The 24,235-nt window shown below is 34.9% G+C and overlaps 1 protein-coding gene across 2 annotated transcripts; it reads left to right on the top strand.

Annotated features, from left to right (window-relative positions):
• The first annotated feature begins 642 nt into the window (after nucleotides 1–642).
• On the top strand, nucleotides 643–24,113 carry LOC129004359 (tripartite motif-containing protein 3-like). 2 transcript variants are annotated; one of them, XM_054432927.1, is made up of 11 exons: nucleotides 643–1,077; nucleotides 10,766–10,877; nucleotides 13,392–13,651; nucleotides 14,453–14,620; nucleotides 15,914–16,129; nucleotides 18,737–18,977; nucleotides 19,639–19,837; nucleotides 20,148–20,313; nucleotides 21,182–21,514; nucleotides 22,713–22,863; nucleotides 23,468–24,113. In XM_054432927.1, the coding sequence occupies exons 2-11, from the start codon at nucleotides 10,787–10,789 to the stop codon at nucleotides 23,704–23,706; spliced, it is 2,064 nt and encodes a 687-aa protein (XP_054288902.1). In that variant the 5' UTR covers nucleotides 643–1,077; nucleotides 10,766–10,786; the 3' UTR covers nucleotides 23,707–24,113. The 2 variants fall into 2 exon arrangements, with proteins under 2 accessions (XP_054288902.1, XP_054288901.1); XM_054432926.1 differs by having other exon boundaries at nucleotides 19,606–19,837.
• Nucleotides 24,114–24,235: the final 122 nt, after the last annotated feature.

Here is a 24,235-nt window from a genome sequence, read left to right as displayed (position 1 = left end):
ATGCTTCTACAGTACTAAAATATTCCCTATAAATTGTCAGATTTATTTCACATTAAAAAAAACATAAATTTTAGTGAGTTTACCAAAGTGGAAGGTGATATTCTGAAAGAGAATAAAATTTCCTACAAATTGATACCATGCACTTCTTGGAAATATTAAAAAATGGCAGCTAAAAGTCGCGCCGAAATAAAAATTGTGAAAAACGCCGTTTTCAATGTATTTCTTATGGAAAACACGTTTTCTTAAATTTATCACCATAAATAATAACAAAAACAAACTTTCATAATTATTTGCAAATCTACACGACTTAAGCTTTCCAACGACCCATTAATTAATAAAATCGGTCCAGTAGAACTCTAGATTTAGTTGTACAAAGATTTTTAAAACTGAATTATATATAGAATAGATGAATTATATATAGAATAGATTTTCTTTGTTGTATTTATCACTGATCTGTGTTTTGGCTTTGTAATCTTTTATGTCAAAGAAATAAACATTGTCTTAAATTATAATGCAAACAGTCCTAGTATGGCATTTAAAAAACTACTTTGACGTGGATAGGTTGGTCACACTGAAGAAGAATGTCTGGACTGGATGTCTGGTAAAGATCAATGTTGAATTGAATGTTGTGTTGTGTTACGCAGCTGACCATTACAGCTGATCACGATTACAGCAAAAGCAAGAGAAGATTGTTGATTTATTTTTCTTATCTCAAGAATAGTAATTTACGAGTGATTGTCTTTAATGTTTATTAGTTTAAATTTGCTTAATGCATCTATAAAGAGAATTTCAACTAATGCTAGTCATTTTAAGATACCATTTGATTTGCATTAGAACCACGTGTAGGTATTTTCGATGTGAATAGATCTTTGGTGTTTTCGCAATTTTACCCCTTGCTTGCCTTTGTGTATGAAGTTCAGCAAGTAAACAAACGCAGTAAGCAACAAAGGATTATGGATTCGGTTTGTTTTGAGTTACTGTGACAAGTTAAAGTTAGCCATTTATTTCGTTTGTATAATATAAACTGTTCATGAAGCTTTGGTTAGGCTAAAAGGATTATTCTAGGCCTACTAACAGGTAAGCATCCTTAATTCTTACTAAGTTACTGCACGGATTAAGATAGCCTAAAGCGCAGTTATTCTAGCCTATGTCTATCTTTGGTCATGTAACTTTGATTTAATCTCTAATTTTAATTTTTGTAGTCTCGAGTCACTTGGTTAATTACCTTAAGTTAAATAGGTACCGTCCTTATGACTCTTATCATAACTCATAACTCATTTATTGAACCAAAATAACATATACAAAATTTGCATTGGTCATTTCAATTAATAGCTTAGACTAAATTAAAAATAAACAATAAACAATGGTGCTTCAATAAAACTAGCCTATTACTAATAACTTATTATACTTCTTTCAAAAAAACTAAACTAAACCAACTAAGTTAAACCCATAAGCGACACAATCTCGAACACTGTGTAGTAACCCTTGGCCAAGACTTATTTTTTTTATTTGCTTTTTAAAGCTGTTCAAGTCCGACTCCAGCTGAAGGGAGGGAGGTTAAAAAGTTTAATGCCATTGTAATGGAAGTATCTCTTGAAAAATGTAACTTAGTTGAATGAGATGGCAATTTAAGATGAGAATTGTTACGTACTGACTGGAATGTGTAAGTGAAGATCGATATTGGTGTAGTTTTTTTTAATGAGAATCAAAGTTTCCAAAATGTGTATTGAGGGAAATGATAAAATTTGTGATTAAATCAAGTATTGATGACTATGTAATCACGCAGACTAGAAAGGCTTGCAAGCGCTCTTCAAGGCGCTGTTCAATGCAATGGTATAGGGACATCGGCGTTCGGCAACTTCGTATCGAGAAATCCGAGCTGAGGTAGAGCGCATTATACTAGGCCTACTAACTTACTTAAGTACGGTACCGAAACATGTGTTCCAAACAAATATTTCCTCATGTTTGAAACACCCTTTGATCTTTACAGACTTATTGTGGGAAAAAAACATTTCTGTTAAGTATTAATTAACTTGAACACTAAAAAACTGTTCTTACATCAAAATGTTTCTTCTAAGAAAGTAAGTTAGTGTTTTTTGGTTTGTTAAGAACATTTGTTGTAAACATAGCTGTTCCTTAAACTCTGGTGTAAACGCGGCTTAAGATAGGGAAGCTAGGCTGAAAATGTTTAATTCAAATTCAAGACCATTGCCACTTTACTTGACGTCCTACACTCATTCGATAGTTTTTTCGATTCGATATTTCATTCGATTGTTTCATTCGATATATCGTTTGGTTAGTTAAAGGTTAGGTTAACCTTACCTAACTAACCAAACGATATATCGAATGAAGCAATCGATTAATCGATATATCGATCGATATTTTCATTCGAATGAGTGTAGGACGTCAAGTAAAGTGCAGCCCATGTTTTTTCTGGTTTGCTGATGTGTGTTCACTGTGTAGCCTAAGTTAGAGCCTAGGCCTTAATCAATTTTTGGTAGGCCTACTTTCCTGTTGAAGGAAACATTCCATATTATCGATGATTTTTTTTGATATTTATTTTTTGATCAGATTAGTAGGCCTATCGACTTAACCAAATTGAAACATAGGCCTATCAGCTGCCAACAACGATAAATAAATTTTTTTCTGTAGGTCTAGGCTATCAAAATTATATTGGAATGACACCGTTCTAAACTAACCAAACATAACTAAGTAACCAAAATTTGCTGTTACATTAAAAAAATTCTGTTTGATATTCTCCACTTGCCTTTTCTGTTATCAAACGGAATTTTGAAATGGTAGGCCTACAGCAAGTTTGGTTAGTTATGTTAGGTTAGATTATAAAACAGTTTCATTTCTTAATCCTATAGCCTATATTATTTTAGCCCAAACAAGATCAGTTGTCAATTTGTAATTTAAATGTGTTTGAAGATATTAAAAGAGAAGTAGGGTAATATGGATCAAAAAGGAAAACAAAATTATCGTAATGTGAAAATCAATCACAGTTAAATTTGTTACTTAATAGCAAATCTTATTAGTGTTAGCATGTATTTAAAAGTCTACCTACTTAAATACGGCTTACGATTATACTTGGATGCTGGTATCTGGGAGGTTAGCGGGGTATTAAATCAAATGGGGGTATTTAGAGTCAAGGATGCCATCGTCGGATGCTATTAAAGCCACTGTTTGCACGATTTTGTGCATCCCAGTTATTCATCTCACAAAAATCTATTATGTATAATGATGTAGGCCTACCTATGAGAAGCGTTTTGTATGTAAGATATAACTACCGGTACATTTTTTATCCAACAAATTTATGTTAGTCTATTATTATAATGTAATTCAATTTGATCTTGCACAACTGCAAACAATGGGTTTCAGCACTATGCATAGCTTTTAAATCAGATATGGTTTAATAATAAGTGTTAGGTAGTACAAACAGAATCATGATTACTTTTCTACGAGGTTATAGGCCTACTGACCACAACAGGTTAGGTTGGATGGTAAATCTTTACACTTCGTACACATGGCATTTTAAAGACCTAAAATGTACGGGTCGCCGACATTTTATTCCCCTGGAATTTTACCCCCGAACATAGCTGAGGTTACTATGACGTAGTAACCTGAGCGCATTCAAGTTTGTTCACAGGTAGAATTATACCCCAGTTGATTTGGTAGTCCAAAGAAAATAATGTATATATTGAGCGTGATAAATTTGATTAGCAAGAAAGCCGGAATTTTACCCCCAGACCTTTAACTAGTGTTTTTATAGCCTACAACAGTAGATGTACGGCCCAGAATTTTACCCCATAGCCAGATAAGTTAATCTATCCTAGAAATTTGTGAGAATAATTAGTTTTGTACATAATTGGCGTTTTTAGAGGATGAAGTTTAGACAGTTGACAATTATTTACTGCTGTTCATATAAAATGACAACTAAAACTGAGGGTCACTAGTTCGAATCTTGGAATTTTCAAATGTAAACATATGTCATGTTATAAATTATTTTTAAGGTATTTATTAGACAAACATTTTGGCAAGAATATAAATTAGGCCTAATTATCTTATTCCGTTTCAAAATGGCAGCAGTTTTTTTTGGGGAAAAATCAATATGTTTTTAATACTCTGTGTTTCCTAAACCAATGTACTTAGCCGTTTGCCTTTTCTTACTCGTTGTGAAATTAGCTTTACTGTGATATGCTACAAGTAACAGTTTTTTTTAAATAATAAAGATTCCAAAAAATTTGGATTTTTTATTACCTATCCAAAAAGATTTTTGAAAATTTGCAAATGCCCACTGTCCAAAATTTTTAAATAGAAACATATGTCAAGTGGCACATCATTTTATAGGTTTTTTTTAATTCTTAACAACTTTGTAATTTAAACTTACTTCGTATCTCTTTTAGGTTTTGTGTAAATAGAACCTTTTTTAGAATTAAAAAAACCTATAAAATGATGTGCCACTTGACGTTTGTTTCTATTTGAAAATTTTGAACAAGAGATTTGAACTAGTGACCCTCTGTTTTTGGCTCACCTATTGGAAAAAAGTTATCAAAATTTTTACGTTATTCTTCGGGGTCGACTTAGCTGGAAATAGTTTTATTCCATCCTTGTACGTTAAGCCGTTTTCCCGTGATCAATTTGAGACAATTTACGTGGGACACCTGTATAATCATAAAAAAAATATTAACTCATAGAATCATCAAGTTTATAGAGGCTATGAAAGTTCAGTTAGTTCATTAAATTTCTTGCTCCTACTATTTCAGGACAGAATTGTTTATCATAAGAAAAAGTATTAGCCTGTACAAAAGTAAAATTTAGGATACACAAGTTTATTGGTTGTTAAAGGGTGATGATAACAGTAGATATCTCTAAAAACTAATTTTTTTCATGATCCTTAGGGTACCTAAGTTAACTAAATGTCAACTTGTCGTTATGTCTTACTTACAGAATACATTTTTTTAAACAAGTTATATATTTAGATGGGTTTGATTATTACAAAGATTAAGTTGTAAACTTGGTATTTTTTATGTATCATAAAATTTATATAAATTTCTTAAGCATCTAATTATATAATAATAAACAAAATTAAATAAGCTGTAGCATGTTGATGGTAACTTGCATGCTATTAGTGTTTATTTACAACCAAACTTATTGTCAGGCTTTAGGGCCAAACCTATTGTTAACCCGCACATGTTATAAACCTAGAGTGTGTCCAAATCTTGTTTCCTTGTTAGTTTTCCTGACTATGGTGGCGGTGGAATAGTTATGATTTATTTAGTAGCTGTCCGTCACTTGTTTGGTTTCCTTGACAGTAGTGTTGGTAACTGTATATGGGTCAGGTTCAGTTACCTGCATGATGTAACGTGCACAAACCGTGGCTGCTAAACACGAGAGCCTCAAGGTCATTAACCTACAGGTTCAAGGAACCACTGTTCATGTTAAAACATACCTTTATCCTTATTTTATAGATTTTGCATTGATTTGAAGAATTTGTTTGAACAAGTAAACTACAACAGTTGTAATTTTCTCCATAAGAATTACATGGGAATTTTAAATTACCCTATTTTTGAATTTTCTCTGTGGCCGTTAGGCATACAACAGCGCTTCAATATACAAAATTATTTTTTTTAAGCTCTACAAAACGGTTTAAAAAGAATTTGCTAATTTTTTTGTTTTTAGGGTCAAAAATGGGAAAACCCCATTTTTACCCCATAAACCCCCGTTCCCATTGTCCAATTATGCTGGTTTGCAAACTCGTTCGAATAAACGTAGGTTTACACGTTTGTACCAAATTTCATCAAAATCGGATAATTTTTGCTTGAGTTATCTCACTAACGGACGCACACACACACACACACACACATTTGAATGGATGGTGTTTTTGGCCTCTAGGGACCTCAAAACAAAAAATTAAATCGATCCTGGGTCCAGGTCTTACCACGAGTACTACGGTAATAGATTATTCCCTATATGGGAAATTCGCTAAAAAGAACTCATTAGAAATGTTCTATTATGAGTTTTTACGTATCTTAACTATCATAAAATATTCTAAACCTAAGAAATTAATTATATTTATAGAAAGCCAGTGTTTCGTAGCCAGAAATGTCTTGCGTGTAGTGGTTCAAACAAGACAATTATGCCCAACCAACCATAACAGTGGGAAGTCCAGTGGAACAGCGGAATTCCTTGAGACGGAAGGTCAGGGCCCAGGTATTGCACTCTGCCCATTTCTGTTGTGCCTGGAATGGACAAGCCTAGCCTGTGTGTCAATAATAGGCACTTTTCATTGCTATTGGCTAATCAGAGGCGCACGGCTTTGTAATTTCCTTTGTTCAGGTTCCGTTAATGTTTAAAACATTCTGTAAGGTTTTTTCAAAGAAACATTGACCTACTTCAGTAAATCTTCTTCCTACTTGAGAACGTAAAATTTGTGGCACTTTTTGTGTGCACTTTTTAAACTCGATTAATCAAAGACGTTTTTGTTCTTAAGGACTTCTCAATAGAAACTGTTTTAAAGAATTACTTTTGACGTACAATTAATAAAACAAATACAAAGACACAATCATCTACCGTATTAACTTTAGCTTAAAACACATTATTAATTAGCCTAAATTAATTGTGAATATTTGAGATGAATTAAGCCATGAAAGCCTTTTTTATCGTTACGGTGTGACATTTTTTTTACTAATAGTTTACACCTAAGACAGATCTAAACTAATCTCTTTCAATGTTCACTAAAACATATTACGTTTTTAGCTATAACGGATGAATAAGCATTAGATGAATAATTAAACCTTACAATCAATTTTTCCGGACATGTAATTGAATCACGCTGTCTTTGTTTGTGTTTATTTTAATTTAATGATCCTGGCTAATAAACCCTCTGGTTTTATAGAAAACGTCTTGTTCTGTTCTACACCCACCAAGCTTAATTTAGCATAACAGTTTCAATGAAGAAAATGGGTTAGTTATCAAAATGTGGTTAGTTGTGCTTGTTTGACTTGATAATTTGAAATTGAACCTGCTTTGTGTGGAACAGCTGGTGTACCACCATATTGAGCTTTTTGTGTGGATTAAGATACGCCTCAGTGAGGCTTGCACACCAGGCCTGAAGGCTATAGGAGGCAGGTGCTGTCATAACTAATCCAAAGTCAAGGGCCGGCTTGGATTGCCTGCCTTTGTGTTCTAGAATACTGAATGCTGAGTGTCCTGTGGCAATATGTAACAAAAGATTAATATTGGAGGTATGGGTGTTCCCTACTCTATTATAAACATGACAACAGACAAACTTTGAATACCTTTAAAACATCGTAACATTAAATAGTATCTCAGAGAATTGCATTTATCAGTACAAAAACGTTGAAATACTCAGGTTGTGTATGTTTTATAAATTAATTTTTAACAGGCTCTTCCAAAAGCATGACCATCATAGTTTGTCATTATGAACAGTTTACGATTCACAATCAAACTTTCAGAGAATTTTCCTTATAGGGAATAAGCTATTACCGTAGGTCTCGCAGACTTAGACTCAGGAGCAATTTACTTTATCGTTTTGAGTTCCCCGAGGCCAAAAACATCCTTCGTTCAAATTGATATACGTCACATTTTAAAGCATATAAAAATTATGGAACTAGCAAAAATACATGTGAGTTATTATTATTAATAAATAATTAATTGGTAATTATAATTAATAAATTACAATTATTTATGCGATTGGAGATTTCCGTAGGCACAAAACTAATAGCGATTAAATAATAAAATAGGTTGTTCATTGCTTGTGTAAAAATAATATATTCAGTAGTACAGTATTTTAACTTAGGCTCATGTTAGCTATACATTTTTTTACAATATTTACCAGTGTTTTTGAAATCTGTAAGGTGATTTTTTTTTCAAACAGTTCTATTACAATGAGAAGGTAAATTAAGATTAATGGTTTTATAGATCATTTTTTTATATTTAATTTGGTATATTTCTGCCATAAAGACTGTACTTAGTAGTGACAGTAGTTTTCAATACACTGTGAAATGTGGATCATAACCATTATCTATTCTAGGCTAGGCATTTGTAGGTCAGCTAGATAACAGAATTAAAATACTAGGTTTGATATTTGATATGAACAGAGATAGATTGTACACACAATACTGAAATGTGTAATGTATAGTCAATCCCTTTGGGAAAACATCATTAGCCTATCTTAGAAAATAGATGCAATTTATAAATCACAAATTTTAGTCACATTTTTCATATTTTCAATTCTTTAAAACAAATGATAAACTTAGAGTCAGAAGCTTTAAGCGAATTTCCCATTCCCATATAGGGAATAAGCTATTACCGTAGTACTCGTGGAAAGACCTGGACCCGGGACCAATTTACTTTTTTCGTTTTTAGGTCCCTAGAGGCCAAAAACACCATCCATTTAAATTTATATATATGTGTGTGTCCGTTAGCACGATAACTCGGGCAAAAATGGTCCGATTTTGATTAAATTTGGTATAGACGTGTAAACCTACATTTATTCAAACGAGTTTGGGAACCAGTATGATCTGACTATGGAAAGGGGTGTTTATGGGGGGTTTTATGGGGTAAAAATTGGGGTTTCCCTTAAAAAAAACATACACTTTAGCAATTTCTTTACAAACCATTTTGTAGAGCTTAGAAAAACAAATAATTGAGTATATTGAAGCGTTTTATTTGCCTAATATTTAAAAAGAAAATTCCAAACAAATTTTAATTTAAAATTCTTATGTTATCCTTATGGAGAATTAAGTAAACTGTTGTAGTTTGCTTGTTAATGAACATATTTTGTTCAAATTTGGAAAATGCATTTATGTCTTACTAAACCATTATTTTACAAAATAAAAACACTTTTACCCTCCCTGTTGCAGCAAACTTAAGTATTCCTTAAACTAATTGAATTAAAATAGGGAATAAATGGGATATTTTTAAGGAGACATTTTAGTGTAAATCCAATCAGGCATATTTAAATTTGCTTAGTCTGCATGTTTGCTACGGCGGGGGTATTTTGATGGTTTGAAACTGGACTGAGCTATCATTGATAATTCTGCGTTTAATAAATGGTAAGCTAAGAGACTCATGATGAATCAAATGATGACACATTTTTGTCCAGCGTAACTTTAATGGGATTGTTTTGTTAGCGTCTGTATAATTTAGATATCCTATGTTGGTACATTATGAAGAAGATTGCAAGTGTTGTCATAGGCCTATCCAGTAAGCATTGGTCTGCCTCGGTCTATGTAAAAGGAGAGATTGTGCAGTTGTAGTTTTATGGACTTCCTGGTATTTCTCTTTGTTCTGAACATGAACACATGTCTACTGTAACATGCTCTCTTTTAATTGCTTAGTCATGTAACATTGCAGTTGTATTTTTATAGCATAAATTCTATGTGTAAATAAAATTGTGGACATATGTTAGTTAAAAGGAAATTTTTGAATGTTATGGAAATAGATTAACTTATTGTTGTGCTCGCAGCCAATGAATAAATTAGTGCAGGATGTGAAACTAATTAGTCATTAGCTTTAGATAATTGTAGCCTACTGCTGAGTTAGGTTTCAATCTTAATGTTTGATTTTTAAATTTAATTAGCCTAATAAAAAGAAAACAAAGTTTAAATATATAATGTTTTTAAAATATCTCCTAAGTTAAAAAAATCCTGATTATCCATACGGCACAAGGGTATTAAACTAAAAAAATCAAATATTTAGTAAAAGCCTTAATACTTATTTTTTTTTTAGTATTTGTTAGAGAAAACTTTAAATTCAACATAACATCTTTATTTTTTAATTTTCTACACACATTTTTCATCATTGTAAAGTATTCTGCATCACCCACAACAAACATTTTCAAACAATCCTTCTACTATTTAAAACGGTTCTAATTATCTGATTCTTTTAAATCTTTCAGGGATTTTTGTTTTGCATCCTGCAAAAAAGTAGAACACCTTCCTTGTATGTCTCTTTTGAGACTGGAAAACAAAATGGAATCCGACAAACTAGATCCGATGAAAAGCGCAATAGGTCTCATGCTGTTTTGTTGAACATAGGGTGTGAGATGTAGGGCCTTTACATAGGGTGTAGGCCAGCGGGTTGTCAAATTTATGCAGCTACGCTCCCCTGCGTATTACATTAATCTAGCCCAGACTTTATAATAGTCTACATATACCTACTGAGCTATATTATTTCCCCGTGGTAAGGTTCTCACACAGCCCTTCTTAAATCTTTGGGGAAAAACCTAATTTTGTCAACTTTTGAAGTCAAGGGATATCCTAAACAGGGTTCAATTAATATTTATATTTTTTTACATGAAAACTAGGGTAGCATCCCCATATGCAGTCTCTAGAATCACAATGTCTAGTTTCCAAGGCACCGCTCTAACAGGATACAAATTCTGACATCAGTGGTTTGTTCAGGACTACGAACAAATTTTTGTTGTTAAGTAAAAAGTTGTTTCCAAGAAAACTCTCACGAGCACTCACATGTGCCAAAGGGGTGATACACTTATAGACACAACGTCGCACACTGACACACGTGGCATGACTGTAACGGATACCTGGTTGAACAATGGGTTTCCCCATATGTCCTCCCCTCAAAATCTTATTCCCTTTTACTTTCCTCTTGTAATTTTTTAATGAAGTACACTCTGAAAAACCTCTTAGAATGTTTGCAATGTCTCTAATTGACAACCTAGATCAGCCTTGATCTAGTTCAGCAAGTAAAATGTTAAAATAATGTGATGACTGTGCAGGTGTGCTGAGTGAGGGGAGAGATGGTCAGTATGAGCTCCACTCTGGTGGAGACTGTCTCCATCAACTATGAGGACTTCAACGAGAGCTTTCTCACCTGCGGCACGTGTTTATGTGAGTTTGCTAGCGTTACGTTTAGGTGATTTTTATTTTATGTTTTTCTTTGATAGACCTTTAGATATACGGTGTAAACATTCACCCAATATACAGCTTTCAAGAATGTCTGGGCTGATCTATGTAAATGTATGACAAGCGTAACAAACTAACATTTTTTATATTTTTTATTTTAATTTAAAAAGTCCAGTTGGTTGCCAGTGAAACCTTCCGTCTTTCTTCTTGATAGGAACTGTTGGCGTTTGTGTTCTCAACATTTAAATGAGCAAGAGCACTTTTGTTGACAAAAACATTGTCAGTGTTCTCTGTGTTTCAAAATATTTAAGGCTATCTAAAAGTTGCGTTTGCCCCTGGAGATTAAAATATAGGACATTTACACACCTCCTTTGGTGCAGTTTTAGACATGATTGTTTTTTTTTTAATGCGGTGTTGAACACATTTTGTTCCTGATTCATGGAATAAAATGTTTAATGATGATGACTCATACAAATTTTTGTCACGTATATGCATGGGAAGAGTAATTTAATTTTTAAAACATTTCACAGAGCTCCACTTCAAGGTTTTGAATCGCCTTACCATTCTCCTTTGTTTTAACTGACATTTGTGATGTTGAATTATAACTAACAGCTGTTTTTGGGACCACCAATAATAGGCAGTAATAATAATCAGTGTTAGTAATATAAATGAATTGATTATAACTGGTGTCACCACTCTGTGTTTAAAAAGTGTACCACTATTTTCGCTGTTTATCGTGTTGTTATGATGGCCATATGTTTGATTGGTTGGTTAGCTGTCAAATTCATTCCAATCATTCCAACTGTTTTTCTATTATCAACAACTAATTATTGCACGTTAAAACCTGTTTGTTTAAATTAATTTTGAAACATTATAAATTGTTTAATACTTAATTTTGACTTAGTTTAATCTTGCCAGTTCAATGTATTTGTTTAACAATATTGACATATATTTGTTAACTAACAACAACAGGATGACACCATCTTGACGCTTATTTGACAAGTCCAACCAACCCGACACAGTGTGACCAACAAAACACCGCAAAAATTGGCCATCTTGAAGGCACACTTTTCATTAAATGCTTAACCAGAGAGTAGTGAATCCAGTTATAATTAAATTAATTCATCTCTATGGTGTTAGTAGGGTTGTCACATATTTTTCTCTTTTTGTTTTGTTTGATGTTATTGTATCTGATTTATCTAAAACTGAATTATACTGGTGTTGTTTTTATGTAGGCCTACTGGTACACAATCTGTGCCAAGAAGGTGATTGGAGAATGGCACATAGCTACTTTATTCCAGTTCTTGTTCCTAAATAAATCAAAGTAGGCTAATCTTGCACCTAAAAATTCAATTAAAATAGTCGTTTGTGCTAATTTCAGAGTTAGTAAAAGATCCTGTTTTAATCTGTGCTTACATATGAAGAATTGGAGAACTTGTTCATGCCGCACATAGTTATTTTTAGAGCAATTTATTTTATTTTTGATGGCGGTTTGTGTCTGCACCAAACAGAAAGTGCAGCACCTCGTTTGGTTAGATAGATCAATAAGTTTCTTGGCTGTTTGCCACATCATTCACCCAAGGTATTTTCAGAACCAACACTTCTTTGACAAGAACCGATGAACTCTGTTCAAAAATAGCAGAAATGTTAGCTAGTCTGTTATTTTCCTGGACTAAACATTTTTATTTCTTCTACAAGCTTTTACATAGGCTTTTACTTACGTAGATCTAATGTAAAGCAAGTAAAAACTGTTCAAACATAAAATTATGTACGATTAGGGAGAATGTAGCCATAATTAACTCAAAGTTTTAACAAACTAATATTAACTCAAGGTAAAATACTGTGATTAGTAACATATAAACACATTAATTGGTAAGTTTTCACCTTTCCATTTATAATCACGAACTATTTTATGGAATTACCTTTAACTGATAAGCAAAATATTATATTTGAATTAAGTTTACTTCTATTAAATGCCCACAGTACACACAATATAAAAGGGATTTTATAGAGGGATACTAAGTATTGCGGTAAACATCTTTATTTCTGTAAATTTTTATACTATTTACATGAATGTTTTGTTATTTAAAAAGCGAGTTGATGTTAAGTGATGAGTTATTTTGATAACAAGTTAGATTACAGTTTTTGGATTTTCTCAGACAAAGAAATTAATTAAATTTACAAATTATTAATAAACATACTTTTCTACTTTTAAGTGAAGTATTCAGGGAATTTATGATTAGCCTAGTGGGATTTACTCGCAAGGCCTGCCCAGCTATTGTCCTGTTTTATCCCTCTTTCAGATAGTTGTCCCAACTTAACTTGTGACAAAGTATAGGTTTTTTTTAACTTAACTGCCTGTCATTATAGACCAACTGTTGTGGGGATCTAAAGTGAATCGTGACTGTAAAGCGACCTTTTTCAAACCAGCTGTCTGGATTTTTTGCTCAAGATATTTTCACTGAGCTGTTGTAATGGTAGTAATGATTATGTTTACAGGCATGTATGACGGAGGTGAGCACACACCCAAGCTGCTGCCTTGCTCACACACTGTCTGTCTACATTGTCTCAGCCGCATTGCTGCCTCACAGACCCGTGACACAGGCACATTCAGGTGTCCAATATGTAGAGAGTGCATCACCATACCTCGTGGCGGAGTATCAGCCCTTCCCCCCTCCTTCCTGGTCAATCAGCTGCTGGACCTGATGGCACGACAGAGACGCGAGGTGGTGCCCAAGTGTTCGGTTCATCTCAATCAGGTGAATCTAGTAATTTATTGTTAACTAATTGTTCACAACTGAGTGAGGGTTGATTTAAATCAGAGAATAAACTGTTTTCTGAATCTCGAAATAACTTTTGTCTACATAATGGTTAATTGGGACAAACCCCAACCCTAGACTCATTCAGGGCCTGTTGCCGATCGTGTAACGGCAATGTTACGTACCTGCAAAAGTGTTTATTTTTGGAGTTAAATGTATGTGCCGTTTGTTTAAACGATCAATTAAGCTATCTAAGCAGTTTTGATGTTTATTCCTGGACTTTATAGTGTTTGAAAATGGCAGCTCGCCGAAACATGTTGTACATGGCGACAGGTAGGCCTATATAAAACCCAATTAGTCAATATTCCAAGTCTGGGGCTACTAGGCCACAATGGATTTTAATACCTGATGGTATTCTGGCTGTTGAGTCGTGTGGTAACTAAAATAAGCTATAACAATGAACTTACCTCAATCCTTAAAATATTTTTAGTGCATCTGATGTTTGAGTGGCTTTGTATTTTGTCAACCTCATTTCCCCCTATCTTTTGTTTATTAATATCATATTGGGGAGCTAGTTGGTCAAGTGGCAGAGTATGGGGCTTCAGTTTCAGAGGCCTTGGGTTCTAATCCTGCAAATCACCAGTGACTCTGGCTACACATGATAATGCCGCAACCCTCTATCCCATTGCCAAGCCTCTTGGAATGTGTAAAATGATTACAGGCTATAGCTTGGCATCCTAGAATGTACACATGTATTTTACAATCAGTTGTTGAGGCGCTCTAACCTGTATATTGTTACAGGAGCTGTTGTTCTGTGAGACGTGCGACACGGTGTTCTGTTCACTGTGCACAGACGGCAGCCACTCTACAGCCTCCACGTCGTGTGAACACACAGTCATCCCCTTCAGTATAGCCATCAAGCGCATGTCCGAGATACTGCTGTACAAGGCTAACGAGTGCATCTCTAAGGTAAACATGTAGTTAATGTTATAGGCCGCTTTTCCCATAATGGGAATAAGCTATTACTGTAGGTCTCATGGTAAGAGCTGGACCCAGGGCCCATTTACTTTTTGTTTTTAGGTCCTTTGAGGCCAAAAACACCATCTGTTCAAAATATTGTATTTTTATATGTGTCTGTCGTAGCCTCTGAATCACTATGATACAGTAGACTCCATCAAATGCGGACACCTTTTAACCGGACATTGGTATAATCAGACTAAACTTGGCAGTACTAGTGACTTCTCTTTAGCCTTAAAAATTTGTTATCAGCTCATTGGTTAAACTATACTGGATCAGCAGGAAGTAGGGACTGAAACAGATTTTCTCTTCAGAAAGATTTGATACCAGTGATTACATGTCTAAATACAATGCTCTCCCAAATTTAAGTACAATTTTTGGGTTAGTTTTCAGGTGATTCCCGTATCGTGCACATGTATTGTTGGATTCTTTCATACTGTGACTTAAATAAATTTAAAACATAAGCGTTGAGCTGGTATTTGGGTTTACGGTAACTATCAAAGAGTGCCTAGTTTTCGTATTTAGATGTGGTGATCATTATTGGCTTGTAAATTATATATTAGACAGTTCTAATATTTAACAAGTTTTAGGGGTCGATTTAACCAGAAAAAACGTTATCCGTGCTGGCCTTGGTCCCCGGGAGTCCGGATAAGAGAGAGTACTAAAAGGTTAAATTACCTTGTGTGTTGACTGGGAATGAATCACACATGAAACATTTTGAATCACTGGCTACTTTTTTGAGGCAAATACTTTTATTTGAGTCACTTGGCTAAAAAGGTAAATTTGCCTTTATATTAAACTAGCTGTACCCGCGGGCGTTGCCCTGTTTAACTTCTTCATTTTCAAGATGAGCTCGTTCGCATCAGGGTTCGCATGGCTCAATCACGTCCTGGTTGAAGTTTGTTCGCCACGCTCACTCACCTTTAGGTTGGAGCTCGTTCGCTGTGCTCACTTGCCTTCAGGTTAGCTTGTTCGCTACGCTAACTCACCTCCAGGTTGAAGTTCGTTCACTACGCTCACTCACCTTTTGGTTGCAAATTAGCTGTTGTCATAAATTAAAAAAATAATAGTGCTGCACCCTGTTGGTAATCCTTGTAACTTTAATGCTATTGAACATCATAGAACAGAACCAACTTGTTTAATTGAAACAGCTGTTAAGATTCATTAATTCCTTTTAAATATGAAAAATCATTTAATTCTCCATCTCTTATCACCATATCATTGATTGAGTTTGTTGCTTTGCAGTTATCGTTAGCAGAGGACGCAGTTAATGGAGAGATCACAAGACTGGAGCAGACGACGCGACAGTGTCTAGCCGGTCTGGACACAACGTTCCAGGAAATCACAGCGGCAGTGGACCAACGTCGTGCTGAGCTCTGTGACGCAATCACACTGGCGTGCGATGCCAAGAAAAAGGTTCTTGATGAACAGTTGGCGCTCATTCAGTCAGAGAAGGACAAGGTGAGATGTAAAAACTGGGTAGCAGTAAAATAGCTAATGAAGCCTCTATTTGAAAAGTCGATCAAAACATTTTAAATTTTATTGGTTTATCAACTAGTACGAGTATATTTGCATAAAACTATACACATTTAAAAATTTCACCTACGATATACGTTGAAATAAATTTACCACTTTCATGATACCAAACTCATTATTAGGCTATGTCATCAAATTATAAGCTTGGCAATATCATGGAAGTAGTATTTTCAGCTAACATTTAGTCTGCACTAATGTTATTTTAAGTTTTCTTTTGTCAATGAGGCCCTGGCATTCATCATTTATGATAATATTTAATACCGAATCTTCTGGTGTTTATACATATTATATCCCTTTCACACAGATTCTAACAATCGTAAGTAGACCTAATTCTAGAGAGTTGTCTGAATTTTTAAGGTCTGGTTGACAGCGTCTTGGAGAAGTGGTCAAAGCACTCAACTTGAATCTTGTGGAAAAGATGTTGTGAGTTAGAATTCAGATGATCAGAGGCACCTTTTGTATTATCATCCACCGAAATCCCACATATACATAGTTGCTTTCCACAATAGCTTTTCACGTTTTTCAATGGATCGATAGTTAACAAGCCTGCCAATTAATTATTTTTACTCGAAAAATTATTCTGTAACATTTTTGTTTCTGTTACTTTTTATCCTAAAAAGTTTATTCATTATTAACATGTAGGTTTATCAATGTCAAAAAGAAAATCTCAAATAGATCATAATTTAAAACTTTTAAGAGGCTTTTACAATTTTAAACTAAACTTTAGGGGAGGGTAAGCTGAACGCTTGTTACACTTGGTTTTGTCAAATCAATTTTTAGCCTCGTTTGACTTTGGTTGAGGCAATTTCTGTAAACCAAGTAAATCTGATATTGTCTGCCCCTTTATTTTGCGTATCCAATATTGAGTATGACAATAATTAATACACCTAATTAATTTATAGTGTACTTGTTGGCATACTATGAATATTTATTTGTTTTTGTTGCTTGTTTGGAATTTTTTTACCTCTGCTAATTTTATTCATGTAGTGTGGCTTTTAACTAGGTATTAAAATTTTTGTTATTAATTAAAATAGAAATGAAACACACAAGAAGCTTTTTGTTTTATTTTAGCTTACTTTTTTATCACTGTTAAATACTTTCACTGATTAAATTAAATGAACGAAGTCACCTTCAAGGTGGGGGAATAAAAAAAATATGAATTGGAAAATGAATAAGCACAAATATGTTTGGTCAATGTTATTGTCTGTGGAACTTCTATTTACTGTTAGACTGGCTCATTATTTGTCCAGAGACAGATTATAGAATGAAGGGGTAAAGGAAATTTTAGAAATCTTCGAACTAGTGTGGAAATTTAAATTTTCAGTTTAACTTTTTTTATGGAAAATATTAATAGAAGCAAATAAATTAAAAGAACATAAGATTAGTGAACATTCGAGTTCAAATCACTTATTGAGCCTCTAAACACAACAGGCAGAAAGCCAAGTAAAAGGAAAAAATGGTTTATTTTAATGAAATTCTTTGCTGTAATTAAAAAAAATTTTCACAGATCAGCAAGAGTTTTTCAATATTTAAGACTTCTTCTTCGGCTAGAAAAGTTGCTAGTACTCTCTTAAAAACCAGTTACCAGGAAGCAGATTCAATACTTTTATAGCCTGTTCCTAGGAAGATGAAGATAAGAACAATTATAGTGGCACACTGATAAATAAATAAATCACGCAATAAATCAAATTGTTAACTGCAAGGACCTGGGATTTCTTTGAGCAGTTTCCTTAAATGATGTAATAGCTAATTACATTACAAGTGTAGTAAGAGCGTTTTTACATCACGCAGGTAAATGTTGTGCAACGAGCGGAAGCGAGTTGCATAATTTACCTAAGTGATGTAAACACGCTCTTGCGTAACGTGTAACGTACAAGATTTTACCTGACCCGACAATATACTTAGGGTTACGTACAATATTTTTCATTATCCATTTCACTCAACTTCTAACAGTAAACGTTCTTTTACAAACAAAAGCTAGGTTAGGAAAATACTTTAAAGCATAACAATAACATTCAAGCGCACAGCTGATTTCTAGTGTTGAATGTCGTTGGCTCCATAGAGGTATATTTTTTAAGTTAAGCACTCAATGTTATTTAAATGGGTTTCTTTACATCACCGAGTGAGTTTTTGATACTTTACATCACTCGAGAAGTAAGGAAGTTGTATACATCACGCTTAGGATAGGGAAGTTTAACATGGTGGGTTAGGTAAAATACATTAACCACTCAAAGTAAACTATCACTTTAAGTAACCAGTTAATTTTTATTCGTCTAATTTTTCAATTCAGTTTTTGTATTTGTTTTTTAGCCTATTGTAATTTATAAAAGGATTCTGCTCATCAATAGGAAAATATCTTTCTAACAGTATGCGTAGATTTTCCCTGCATTTCACACAAGCTGAGAAAAAAGGTTTTCAAGAAACATGCTTACCTATTAATACATAGGATTTTAAAACTGGCTGCAATATTACGAAAGAATGACTAGTTTGATCAAAATGTATTATTTAAATTTTAATATATTGCTGCGGCAGGTGAGGGAGGAGTGTGACGGGCTGCAGCAGCAGGTGGAAGTGCGTTACATCACTCGTCGCATCAGCAGTCTCGGTGAGAAGCTGGACAGTGCGAGTGCATTGGCTGAGCCTCGTGAGAACGCGTTCCTCGCATGCGACCTTGCGAGTGACTCACTCAAGCGACTACAGGGAGCTCTGGCGACGCTTGGTCGAGTACGCACCTCCACCACCTTCCCCAGCCTGTGTACGCTGGTCGCTAAAGGTGAGTCATTTCTCAGGATCGAACCAGCAACCTTTTGATTGTGAGGCGAGCACAACCACTCAGCTACCCAGCCAGTTTTCTTTTAAAAGATCTATGCAACGCCAACACATTAGGGTGGGTATTTTCAAACGTATTTGAGAAAAGGATGATTATTGAATTGATTAGAAGGCGCGATGACGGCTTTGTTACTGACCAAGATCAGCTGTTTTTTTTTTTAGAGATATACATTTAAATCTGTATAAATTATCAAGTCAAGCTTTGAAACCATCAAAAAGGTTCTGAATTTTTAAAGGATTTAACGTAATTAGCCGCCTTCTGATTACCAAACAAGCACTACATCCAACCAGTTACAGTAAGGTAATACATTATTGAGGATAAGGTTTCTTAATCTGATTGTTGTTGGATTTGTTATTTTCAACTGACATTTCCACAATTTTGTTAAACTTGACTATTTTATTAATTTGTTTTTCTTTGATTTGGCGTTTTCTTAATTATATTTGGTTAGATGCTTATTGTTGTATTTTCATAGTTACATTTTTTTGACTTATATTATTAGTTTATAAACTACAATATGATCTTATGACTTCTTTATTTTTTGTTTAATTACTTTCTTCCACTTTCCCCAAAGTCAATAGTGACCGAACGGGAACATTTATTGCAGAGCCTTATGTGGTCAACCTGGAGGCAGTGGCTGTGTTGAACACAGTCGATTACCACGGTAACGCTCGCACCAACGGAGGGGACCCCATCACTGCGGAGGTGAGAGCGGAGGGCCCCGCCGCAGACACCCCCGCTGCTACTGTGGAAGACAGGGAGGACGGGACATACTTCATACGCTTCAGGCCTTCGACACACGGCAGGTAGGCTAAATTAGTATTTCGTATATTATGGGCTGTTCCTAAATATTTTCAACTTGTAATTTGATAATGAAATTAATTTTGATCCTTATTGTAATTATTTACACATTTTACTCCTGTCTAACTAAACATTTTTATGTGGATCCAACTTTGAAAGTTTTTACTCTTTTATGTAGCCTATAGTAAAAAAAAACAAAAAAAAAACACGTGTATGGGATATCTGGGCTCTCTGTTCAGCCCCAACCCAAATTGCTATCTCTAGAGCAGTAACAGAGCACAGAATATATCGCTCACTATTGTGAATGTGTTGCAGGTACTCTATATCAGTAAGTGTGCTGGACAGACCAGTGAAGGGGTCGCCACTACAGGTGACAGTGAGTGAGCACAACAACCCGGTCAGGTCCTACGGCAGTAGAGGCTCGGACAAGGATCAGTTCCTGCAACCAGTGGCTGTGGCGGTCGACAACCAGTCTGGCGTGGTATGTTGAATCAAATCATCTGTTCTGTTCCCATAAAGTATAGCCATATGGTGTTCACTTACCAACAAAATTCACTAAATGTCCTATATTTACAAACCCTTTGAAATTAATAACTGGAGATAGATGGGATTGTAGTTTTAGTTAGTGAGGGGATTTTACTGCCCTCCTGATTTTCAACTTAATTGAATGTGAAATCTTCAGGCGGCTGTTGGAGAGCTCACTTAAAATCAACACGGAAGGGTGCTTGCTGTATTCGGCTATTAACGACAACAGTATTATTTGTATTTCGTTCGCGTCCACCAGTTAAAGTTCGTCGGCCTCCTCCTATTGGCCGTCCTGGTCGACATCTTATAGTCTCCATTATGTCGAACGTTTTTGATTTTGTGTGAATAAAAACTGGTTTAAAACAGTGAAACATCAATTTTTTCAACTAATCTAATAAATCCTTATAGCACATGTCTCCAATTTTAGTATAACCAGCTGTTTCAAATATTAGTATCAATTTCAAAGTATTCATCTGTTCAACAACAGCTGTAAACAAACATTTTCTCCCTAAGAATAACATGGGAACTTTGAAGGCCACTGGGGCAGATCCCTGATGGAATTCCAAAGTTTTTTTGTTTGATGGCAAAACTACATGCTAAGACCTTTCTAACGACACCTTGAACATGGTGATCGGTAGCACCATCGCTCCAAAACAATTATGACAAAAATATGCCCAGCGTATTAAATATATAGATTTAATTTACCCATGACACTATTGCAATTCTTGATGAATGCACAATAAAGAATATTGTGTTGTATTGTATTCTTAAGTTTTAGAACATTTGGCAAACAGATTCATTAACTTTAGTGATTCTGTCTGCAGGTGTATGTGGTGGACACTGGCAACTCTCGTGTGAAAGTATTGACGCCAGAGTTGCAGCTGATCCGTCACATAGAGAGCTCAGGACTGGCCGGAAGATCGTGCACCGGTGTGGCAGTACACGGGGACTGCGGCTGGCTAGCTACTGTCAACTGGCGCAGTCGCACAGTCACACGCCTCGACACGCACGGCGTCACGCTAGCCACGTTTACACACGCTGCGTTTGTTGAGCCTATCGATCTCGCGATAGACACTAACTACGGACACATTCTAGTCGCCGACAACGGACCCAGTTGTGTCTTTGTGTTTGACACTGAGGGGAAACTGTTGTTTCAGGTTTGAAAAATTTTGTTACTGGAAGAAATTTGAGAATAAACAAAAAATTATTTTAAAATTTATAATTTGTATGAACATTAATTTTTCCCTCTAGTGAACCGTAACTCTAAACTGCAACCCCGGGTGCTATCTGTTGGGGAAGTCAATTTTCCAAAAAGCGTATACATAGATAAAATATTAATTAACATGAATTGGCATTGAAAAAGCTGTTTATAGCTTGATGTAATATGATAAGTTCATGGGAAAGAGCACATTTGTTTGTCACCACAATGTTCGCTGAACCACCTGTTAAACCTCCACTTCCCCCTTGATTGAGATGTACTTGTTATTTGAGAGCACTGATGGTTGCCTGTGTAAAACACTTTGCCTACTTGTGTTCTTTTCTTGCTGCATTCAAACTCAAGTTAGCTAGTTTTTTGTAAGTGATTCCTCAGCTTAAAGTTTATACCTTCCGCAAAGATTCGTGGCGGCTGAGGGATTAGGACGGTCGGGTGGTGTCCCAGCCCCTACATTAGCCCTTGCTCGGTTGCTCTAGGTTTGAGCCTAGTGGGTGACTCATTGTCAAAACCGGAGCAGCCGAGCGAGGGCTAACTTAGGGGCTGGGACACCACCTGACCTAATCCCTCAGCCGCCACGAATCTTTGCGGAAGGAATAAATTTCACGATTGACAATGAACAATTTTCCATTAATACCTCATCCACCTGACTGTTCAAATTACCTCCTTCTTTTTTTATAAAACAGTTAAATATTTGCACTCATGTTAGAGGGGGAGAGAGAGGGAGAGAGAGAGAGAGAGATATATGAGAAAATAAGTTATGGTCTCAAAGACCTGTAGGGCAAAGCAATAATCTGATGCAATTACCAACATGATAATGGACCTATGTTGTTCTGACTAATCAAAATTATGTCGCAAAATTTAAAATCAATTAGTCAAGTTCCTATTGACAAGTAGCTATCTTTTTAGTTGTCAAGTCACAAACATCCAAACCCCTGACTGAATCAACTTTTCCATTTTAATGTTAGTAGGTACAAACAAATACCAATTCATATTTTGATATTCGAAAACCAATCTGAAGGATTAGTGTACACGAGAGGTTGTAATAGTTGTAATGTAACACTAACTAAGCACATTATATAACATTTGATAATTGAACTATGGTGATATACAAACTACAGCAGCATACTTCCTCATTGCAGGTTGGCAAGAAGGGCAGCCAGAAAGGTTGTTTTAACCTCATCTCGTGCGTGACTGTCGGTCCTGGCGGAGAAATTGTTGTAGCCGACTCCAGAATACAAATCTTCTCTGCTAAAGGCGATTTCCTGCAGGAAATATACCCCGAAGGAAAAGGTGATGTAGACAAAATATAATCACTTAGTTTATTTGTGATAATTTATTTTTAAACTTCTTTAATTTTTAAGTACATGTTGAAAAGCATTACAATAGGCAACTGGGTAAAAAATCTAATGGCAAATTTGGCTATTTTTTTGTCAGTATGTCCATAATTTCATCAACAACTATGGTGCTGTGCCTAGTTTTGTTGCAAGCACAACATTTTTGCTAGCAACACGTCAAAAAAAAAATATGAATATACATAAACATAAAACAACGACACGGACATAACATAGAACAAACAACGATAGCGTTATCAAGCAATGTAAAAAAATCAAAGCTTTGAATACATTACTACCTTTCGCTTTCTATATTGACTTATATTTATGTATGAAATAAATCATAATTGAATCTTATTTCTATTTGTGAATAATTTGCAGAGGCCAGAAGAAGTTCCAATTTATTGTGTTGTAGAATCGCTTGGTTGCTATTGAGAACTAAGGGGACTTCAGACCTACCTAGAAAACTGTACAGTATTATTGTGTAAGATTCTCTTTTGCTATGTGATTGTTTTCATGTTTTCATTTCCTCTCAGTTGTTGATCAACATTAATTTGTTCCAGGCAAGGGAAGATATGGTGGCGTCGCAGTAGACCCTGAAGGTATGATAGTCGCATCACGTTCAGAGAAAGGGCGCAACTTCATCCAAGTCTTCCGCCTGAGTGATGGGAAACTGTTATCAACAATTGATTCACATGATTTTAAACTTAAGCGTCCGAGCGGTATAGCTACTACGAATGATCGACACCTCATCGTAGTAGATCTCGGAAACGATTGTATCAAGAAATATCGATACTGGTGAATCAATTAGCTTGTTATGTGAACGGTGCTGTATTTGTAAATATCTAGTGTTTTTCATTTTTTTAACGTTTGAATAGGCTTAATTGATTTTTACTCGTTTTAGTCTTGTAACTAATGTAGCAACGATTATATTCCCTTTCATCGTGCCAATATGGTTTATTATCGCTTTTTGCGTTCTCTCGTCATTTTTATTCGTGTTTAGCGTACTGTACTGATTTATAAAGTAATTTACTTAAGCCATTTTAGTTTTAGTCCAACGTTGGCTTTAATCCCCAAAAGCTTCATTCTTGTGCATTATTTCTGTAGAATCTTTTTCTTGTTTTCTTTTCTTCGTCAAATAAAAGTGCATTTTATCTTACTTAACATGGGTTTTCTACTACAGTAGACTCTCGCTCATCTGGACTAATGTGGCGGAAGTCCGGTCTGGATTACGAAAAATCCGGACTATCGAGAGTCAAGCAAAAACAGTACTGTATAAAGCCGTTTTTTTTTTTTTTTCAATTTTGTTCCAGATCCTCAGTATTCATAGC

The sequence above is a fragment of the Macrosteles quadrilineatus genome, unplaced genomic scaffold (genome assembly GCF_028750875.1).
Source record: "Macrosteles quadrilineatus isolate MER2022 unplaced genomic scaffold, UCM_ALF_1.0 Scaffold_9__3_contigs__length_116548681, whole genome shotgun sequence".
NCBI lineage: Eukaryota > Metazoa > Arthropoda > Insecta > Hemiptera > Cicadellidae > Macrosteles > Macrosteles quadrilineatus.
The sequence above is the reverse complement of the archived record's forward strand: the minus strand, read 5'-3'. Positions and strand labels throughout refer to the sequence as shown.

Coding starts and splice junctions, on each gene's coding strand:
- LOC129004359 (XM_054432926.1), top strand. CDS start 10,787: ATGGTCAGTATGAGCTCCACTCTGGTGGAGACTGTCTCCATCAACTAT. Junction 10,878..13,391: donor CACCTGCGGCACGTGTTTAT/GTGAGTTTGCTA, acceptor TTATGTTTACAG/GCATGTATGACGGAGGTGAG. Junction 13,652..14,452: donor GTTCGGTTCATCTCAATCAG/GTGAATCTAGTA, acceptor ATATTGTTACAG/GAGCTGTTGTTCTGTGAGAC.